Here is a 7,827-nt window from a genome sequence, read left to right as displayed (position 1 = left end):
TGCTCTTCTAACATGCATGAAGCCCTGGGTACAATCCTCAGTATTGCATAAATCATAGGTGGTGCATGCCTATCGTCCCAGCACGTGGGAGGTGAAGGCAGAAGGATCTGAAGTTCAAGGTCGTCCTTAGCTACACGGAGAACTGGGAGCCAGTCTGGGCTAGGTGAGACCCTATCTCAAATTTTTTAAGTTAAAAAGAAATTATCATCAATGGCTACTAACTTCCCGCTCCCGACGTCCCTTCACCCTGAGACACAGCAGGTTCAAGTCCTGGGGAGAGAGCAAGGGGTGCCCGTTTCTTAGCTTGTTCTGCGGGTAGGGGGCGAGTGGACTCCAGCAGGCCTCAGTGGTCTAGGCCAGTGCAATGGGCAGCGACACGCACCGGTCCCTGCGCAGTGCCAAGCCTGCTCTTCCCGGCCGGCCCCGCCCCCGCAATCACGTGACCGGCGGGGGTTTTCCCATTCCCTTTGGCGTGACGTCACGGAGGGGTGCAAGCCAATGGGTGTCCGGGCCGGCGGCGCCGGGGAATTCCGCCGCCCCGCCCCCGCCCGCCGCCTGCCCGGCCCGGCGCCCCCCGCAGCCCCGGGCGCCGTGCGTCCAGCCCGGCCTTCGGCCCCAGCCTTGTCCGTGATCGCCCCAGCAGACCGGGCCGTCCGGCCGCCCGGCTTGCCCTCGCGCGCTTCGCCCTGAGCGGGCCTTAGGGCTGTCGGTCCCCACGGGCCGGGCCATGCCGAGTCGCCGCACTCCTAGAGCGTCCGCGCCCGAGCTGGGGGCCTTGGGTAAGCCGAGTGGAACGTCTGGGGCGGGGCTCGGACTGGGGGTGTTCGGGACACTCGGAGTCATCTGCGGGTTCCCGCAGGACTCGCGCTTCGTTGCGGAGAGTACGAGGGTGGCGGGGACAGTGCGTGAGAACCAGGCGGGAGGCAGAGGATGGTGAAGGGTCCAGCCCGAGGTACAGGCTAGGCGTCCCGCTAAGGAGTGAGGAGGGGGCGGGGCCTGAGCCTGAGGCAGAGAAAGGGGCGGGACCCGGCCGCCGGCGCCCGGAGGGGCGGGGCCTCACCGCGAGGGGCGGGGCCGGGTGGGCCTGGGGGCGGGACAAACCCCGAGAGGTCCTGGTTCAGCGAGTGGGTGCAGCCTGCTTAAGGATAATGGGCGGAGCCTCATTTAAGGAAGTGGCTCTCTAGTCTCCAGACAAGGGGACCAGGCAGAGAAGGAGGCGGAGCTTAGCGGCAGGCTGGGGGCGGGGCCTGGCTTCGAGTGGGCGGAATCAGGATTGAGTTTGACAGGAAATAAAGGTGGGGTCAGGCTCTGAGAGCGCGAAGGTGTGTGGCTCAGTGAGTGGGCGGGACCTACCCTGCGGCGGGGGGCGTGGCCTGACAAGGCTCCGGACGAGAAAGGGCCGGTTCTGCCACTGAAGGGCGGGGCCTGACGCAGGGATAGGAAAGGGGCGGGGCCTGCAGTGAGAGGGGCGGGAAGGGTTCTCCAATGACAAAGTAGTGGGGCTTGGATCTAGCCCTGAGGGAAGAGAGGAGATGGGGTTTTCCGGAGGTATTCCTCCAAGTCCGACCTTAACCGGGAAAGTAGCAGATGTTGAGCGGTGACGGGCATGGCCAATGACAGAAACGGAAAGCCAGAACTTGCTCAAGAGTTAGAGAGAGAGGCCTGGCCTCCCTGGAGCTCCGTAAGCAGGAGGGGCAGGCCGAGTCGAGGTGAGGGCCGGGCTTGCCTGAGTCTGGTCCTCTAGCTGCCTGCGCTGCAGCGTCTGTTGATCCAGGTCTCCCTCTCACAGGTTCCGGTGACCTTTCTCCGCTGTCCCTGACGGTCTCCAGGACCACAGGTGAGCTACCTTCCACAGTCCCTGCTTGAGTGTGGAGGAGCCCCTGTACGAGGAATGAGTGTGCCCACTTTGTAAACTGCCCTTCCATGCTGCTTCCCAGGACTGCGGGCCTGTCCACACTTCCAGAGGACCTTTTAGAGGTTGCCCACCGTCCAGAATCTTGGGCCTTGAAACTGCAGTTCACATGTTCTGTTACCACCCTCTCACTGGCTGAATGCACACTTCCCTAAAGCCGCCTCAGTATTCCTCATCTGTATGATGGATGTCATACCCATTTGTTCTTCCGTGGGGATGGAGAAAGTTGGATGAGTTGATGCTTACAAACCCACAGGGAGCATTCTGGTTAGTAGTAACGGTTAGTGTCGTAAGAGTGTAATAACAACTGTTATTAGTCATAAATTCTCAGACCATGTGCATTCAAATCACATAGTGCTGGAGAACTGGCTGAGAGTCTACATCCAGTTTGGCGAGCAGCAGGAAGAGAGAGCGACTCTGGGCCTGGCTTGAGCTTGTGAAGCCTCAAAGCCCACCCCCAGTGACACACCTCCAACAAGGCCACACCTCCTCCTCCAAGGCCACACCTCCTCCTCCAAGGCCACACCTCCTAAAGTGCCACTCCCTGTGAGCCATGGGACCATTTTCATTCAAACTACCACACACCCTGAACAATGCAAAATAAATACATAGAAAGTACAAACATTGTTAGGTGCAACTCGAATTTCTGAGTCTAAGTTTGGAAGAAGTTCTGAGGGTCTCAGTTTTAGGAACTTCCTAGGAGATGCTCTTCTCATAGTTGACTATTCTAATAGGTCCCTCAAGCCAGGTATGGTGCTGAATGCCTGGAGTCCCCATGCTTGGGAGGCTGAGGCGGGAAGATTTCAAGTTTGAAGTCATCCTGTACACATAGGAGACCCTACCTCAAACAAACAAACAAACAAACAAAAAATCAGAGCCGTGATTTATTTTCTGAGGTTTGGACAACAGAGCTAGATCTCATAAGTGTGAACACTCTGTAGCCCCTGTGGTTAGCCAGGCCTGGACTTCTCTTAGGGTGGACACCGGAAGTCCCGGAGTGGGCGCGGGAGAGGTTGAGAGTTTTAGGGGGCTAGAAAGGTAGCGGATGGCCTTGAAGACAGGCGTGACCCAAATGCTGGTTCTGGACAAGAGCAAGTTGAGACTTGTGTGGGCCAAGACATAGCTGTGAGGTTTCCAAGGAGAGTCATTCCTGCTGTTCATTGATTACCAGTTCTTTTTCATCATCTTCTTCTTCTTCTTCTTCTTCTTCTTCTTCTTCTTCTGCTTCTTCTTCTTCTTCTTCTTCTTCTTCTTCTTCTTCTTCTTCTTCTTCTTCTTCTTTTTCTCCTCGACACAGGGTTTCTCGGTGTAGTTTTGGAGCCTGTCCTGGATCTTGCTCTGTAGACCAGGCTGGCTCTGCCTCCCAGGTGCTGGGATTAAAGGTGTACGCAACCACTGCCCACCTACCAGTTCTATATGAGAGCCACTGTTGGGCATAGTCCCAGCCCTGTCCTTCAGGGCTCCCTACCCAGACGAGGAGGCCGGTCTATAAACAATTAACGGTGGGGTTATGAAAAGTAGTGAGCTATGAAGAGGCCGTTGGGTCAGTGATATTCAGTAGTAGGACTGAGGGGTCAGGGATACTCAGTAGTAGGACTGAGGGGTCAGGGATATTCAGTAGTAGGACTGAGGGGTCAGGGATACTCAGTAGTAGGACTGAGGGGTCAGTGATATTCAGTAGTAGGGCTGAGGGGTCAGTGATATTCAGTAGTAGGGCTGAGGGGTCAGTGATATTCAGTAGTAGGACTGAGGGGTCAGTGATATTCAGTAGTAGGGCTGAGGGGTCAGGGATACTCAGTAGTAGGACTGAGGGGTCAGTGATATTCAGTAGTAGGACTGAGGGGTCAGGGATACTCAGTAGTAGGACTGAGGGGTCAGTGATACTCAGTAGTAGGGCTGAGGGGTCAGTGATATTCAGTAGTAGGGCTGAGGGGTCAGTGATATTCAGTAGTAGGACTGAGGGGTCAGGGATATTCAGTAGTAGGGCTGAGGGGTCAGTGATATTCAGTAGTAGGGCTGAGGGGTCAGGGATACTCAGTAGTAGGACTGAGGGGTCAGTGATATTCAGTAGTAGGGCTGAGGGGTCAGTGATATTCAGTAGTAGGACTGAGGGGTCAGGGATATTCAGTAGTAGGGCTGAGGGGTCAGTGGTATTCAGTAGTAGGACTGAGGGGTCAGGGATACTCAGTAGTAGGGCTGAGGGGTCAGTGATATTCAGTAGTAGGGCTGAGGGGTCAGGGATACTCAGTAGTAGGACTGAGGGGTCAGTGATATTCAGTAGTAGGGCTGAGGGGTCAGTGATATTCAGTAGTAGGACTGAGGGGTCAGTGATATTCAGTAGTAGGGCTGAGGGGTCAGGGATATTCAGTAGTAGGGCTGAGGGGTCAGTGATATTCAGTAGTAGGGCTGAGGGGTCAGGGATACTCAGTAGTAGGGTAGGGACAGGGTGATGAAGCTGGGTAAGTGGGAAGGGCAAATTCCTTCATTCTGATGGGCCAGACACAGACAGAGCTTTGCACACACTGAAGGTGTGGCAGGCATGGTCCCCACTCTCCAGTGTTCACAGTTGATAGTGTCATTTAGTAAAGAGAGTCTCATCTATGACAGGCAAGCTCTGAACTTCTGGATCCTGTCCCTATGCCCAACTGGAAGTGACTTTGTTTGTTTGATTGTTGGAGAGAAGTGTCTTTCTAAGTTACCCAGGCTAGCCCAGAAGAGCTGCCGTCCTCATGGCTCAGCATCCAGTGCTGGGATGGCAGCCGTGTGCCTCCCTGCCCAGCTCCCTGGGGTCTGTTGAGGACCACCAGGTAGAATTTCTTGAGTTTGGGTTTGGTTTGGTTGACACAAGGTCTCACTTTATAGTGTAGGCTGGCCTGGAACTCACTATGTAGCCCAGGCTGGCCTCAGACTAGTGTCTGTCTTCTTGCCTCAGGCTCTGAGTCACATGCCATAAAGCCTGGCAGTTCAGTTTGTCTTTGGATCTCTAGGTTCCTCCAGCAGAGATACCTAAGAAGGGTTTTTCAAAACAGAGTGATTTGAGGTTGGCACTGTCAGGTCCCTGCTACTCTCCAGGCCTCAGTATAACCCATCTCACTGGAAGGGACCTTGGCATCTGCTGATCTCACAGATCAAATGAGATAAGGGGGATGTGAAAACTGCCTTCTAAGGGGCAAAGTTCTGGCTGCTAGGAGCCACTCCCTGAGTGTGGAGAAAGGGAAGGGAGGAGGTGGAGAGGGGGGAGGAGGGGGAGGGACCCAGCTGATACTGGGATACTATGTGATCAGTCCCCAGCCAGTAGCCTTCACAACTCTAGGTGGGACAGTCACTTAGGTGACCCTCCCTGCCCTGTGACTTCTGGGCTTGTATGTTTCCTCTGGCCTTCCCCTGTCCTGTCTGGGGAATGATGGGAAATTGGTTTCAATTACTTCGTTGCTGAGTTTTACGGGGGAAACAACGGTGCTTCTTTACTGGGTACCTAGTATGGCTGCTGCCCTCGCCTCCCCAACCCCTCTGGGAAGTGGGGGTGAGCCTGAGAATTGGGGAGCTGGGCTGTGGTGCAGAGCAGGTAGCACCTGGGTTTGGTCAGCTTCCTGTTCAGACTGTAGCAGTGGTCTCTGGGCCCAGGGTGGACTTTCAGGATGGAATCTTTACCTAGAACTGCTCATGTCTACCATCTCCCCCCGCTGTTTGTCCACAAGTCCTGATAACAAGTCTGAGTGCTTGGGGAGAGGCTTTGGGGTTTCTTTGGGGGTGCTTTGATGCTAGGTCCCCAGTATTAAGAACTGAAGGGACAAGCCGGGCGGTGGTGGCTCACGCCTTTAATGCCAGCACTTGGGAGGCAGAGGCAGGAGGATCTCTGTGAGTTCGAGGCCAGCCTGGGCTACAGAGTGAGTTCCAGGAAAGGCGCAAAGCTACACAGAGAAACCCTGTCTCCAAAAAACCAAAAAACAAGAAACTGAAGGGACGGCTGGGAAGGGGTGCTGGAGACTGGGGACAGGTGGGAGAGTCTGTGTTAGAAGATGTCAAGCCTGACAGCACCTGAACTTCACCTTTCTTTTCTCTTCCTTCCACAGATGAACTGGGTGAGTATCAAGTGTGTGGGAGGCTGAGGGGCCGGGTAGAGCGGGGACACACCTGCCTTGTTTGACGGGAGCAGGTCCTGGTGTGATTCCAGGACTATTGAGGACTTGAGCAAGGGCACAGTCCCAGGATCCAGAGCACTAAGTGTCCCGTATTTCTGTTATCTGTAACCAGTGGATGTCATTGACCAGTTTCTATTATCTGTAACTCATGGATGTCATTGACCCTTCTTGGACCAGGCCCAGTGCCAGGCACTGGGAATCCAGCTTTGCACAAAACACAGTTGTTACTCCGCAGGAGCTGACAGTGTGGACTGGGGAGTCAGAGGACGAGCGAACAGAGGACAAGCAGGAGAAAGTGAGGCTGGGATGAGGTTTGCTAAGAGAGGAAGGCAGTACCTTCTGCATCCTGCCTGGAATCTCAGCACCCGCAAGGCAGAGGCAGGAGGATCAGAGAGAATTCGAGTCCAGTTGGAGCTACATAGTGTGGCTGTCTCAGAAAAGGGGGAGGGAGAATGGGGCAGGGAAGAGAGAGGAGAGAGGCAAAGAGGCGTGGCTTGCCTAGAAGGTGGCAGCATGATGTTTCTTACAGGCTGAATGGGGGAGGCCTGGAAACCAGGAGAGAGGAGGGACAGACTCGTGGCTCTGAAGTGACTGGGCTGGGGGTGCAACAAACACCTTTTCTGAGAGAGTGAATTTTTTAAATAATTGATTTAATTTTATGCACATTGGTGTGAGGGTGTGCGCTGCCATGTGGATGCTGGGAATTGAACTCAGGACCTCTGGAAGAGCAGCCAGTGCTCTTAACCTTTGAGCCATCTCTCCAGCCCCAAGAGAGTGAATTTTAAGGAGGGTTTTATAAGTTTGTTTTTGAGACAGAGTTTCAAGTAGCCCAAGCTGAAGCTGGACAGTGGTGGTGCACACCTTTAATCCCAGCACTTGGGAGGCAGGCAGGCGGATCTCTGAGTTCCAGGACAGCCAGGACTGCACAGGGAAAACCCTGCCTTGAAAAACAAAACAAAATAAAAGTAGCCCAGGCTGGCCGTAAGTAGCTGAATAGCTGAGGATGCTGAGAATGACCTTGAACTTCTGACCCTTCTCCCTAGGGCTGCGATTGATGCAGTGCTGACAATGGAACCCAGGGCTTCATGCCTTGCATGTCGGGCCAGCACTGTAACCATTGACCCACAGCCATCTGTTTGTTTATTTGAGGCAGGATCCTGCCATGTAGGCAGGTGGTCTTAACCTCCCTGTGATGGATTTACACATTTCTACCATCACACCTAGATTATATGATTATCATCATTAAATACGAGGCATTGAACCTAGGGCCTCCCCCATGCTAGGCAAAGTTCTACCACTGAGCTACACCCCAGCCCCTCACTGGGGGATTCTAGGCAGGGGCTCTACCACTGACCACACCCCAGCCCCTCACTGGGGGATTCTAGGCAGGGGCTCTACCACTGAGCCACATCCCAGCCCCTCACTGGGGGATTCTAGGCAGGGGCTCTACCACTGAGCCACACCCCAGCCCCTCACTGGGGGATTCTAGGCAGGGGATCTACCACTGAGCCATACCCCAGCCCCTCACTGGGGATTCTAGGCAGGGGCTCTACCACTGAGCCACACCCCAGCCCCTCACTGGGGGATTCTAAGCAGGGGCTCTACCACTGAGCCACACCCCAGCCCCTCACTGGGGGATTCTAGGCAGTGACTCTACCACTGAGCCACACCCCAGCCCCTCACTGGAGGACTGAAAGGCAGACTCTACTAATGAAGCATATCCACATTTGAGGAAAATTTTATGTGGGGGACATTGTTAGCCTTTACTACCAA

At 54.6% G+C, this 7,827-nt stretch overlaps 1 protein-coding gene across 2 annotated transcripts in view; it reads left to right on the top strand.

Annotated features, from left to right (window-relative positions):
• The first annotated feature begins 546 nt into the window (after positions 1-546).
• The window catches only part of Relb (RELB proto-oncogene, NF-kB subunit), a 28,747-nt gene continuing 21,466 nt past the window's right edge, over positions 547-7,827 (top strand). Inside the window, exons 1-3 of one of the 2 annotated variants that reach the window (XM_036182925.1) lie at positions 547-779; positions 1,790-1,837; positions 5,986-5,994. In XM_036182925.1, coding sequence (XP_036038818.1) covers positions 728-779; positions 1,790-1,837; positions 5,986-5,994 — 109 coding nt within the window. In that variant the 5' untranslated portion in view covers positions 547-727. The remainder of the gene's footprint in view (positions 780-1,789; positions 1,838-5,985; positions 5,995-7,827) is intronic. The other variant, XM_036182933.1, reaches the window with a different exon arrangement.

Source organism: Onychomys torridus, chromosome 1, assembly GCF_903995425.1.
Source record: "Onychomys torridus chromosome 1, mOncTor1.1, whole genome shotgun sequence".
NCBI classification, from domain to species: domain Eukaryota; kingdom Metazoa; phylum Chordata; class Mammalia; order Rodentia; family Cricetidae; genus Onychomys; species Onychomys torridus.
The sequence above is the reverse complement of the archived record's forward strand: the minus strand, read 5'-3'. Positions and strand labels throughout refer to the sequence as shown.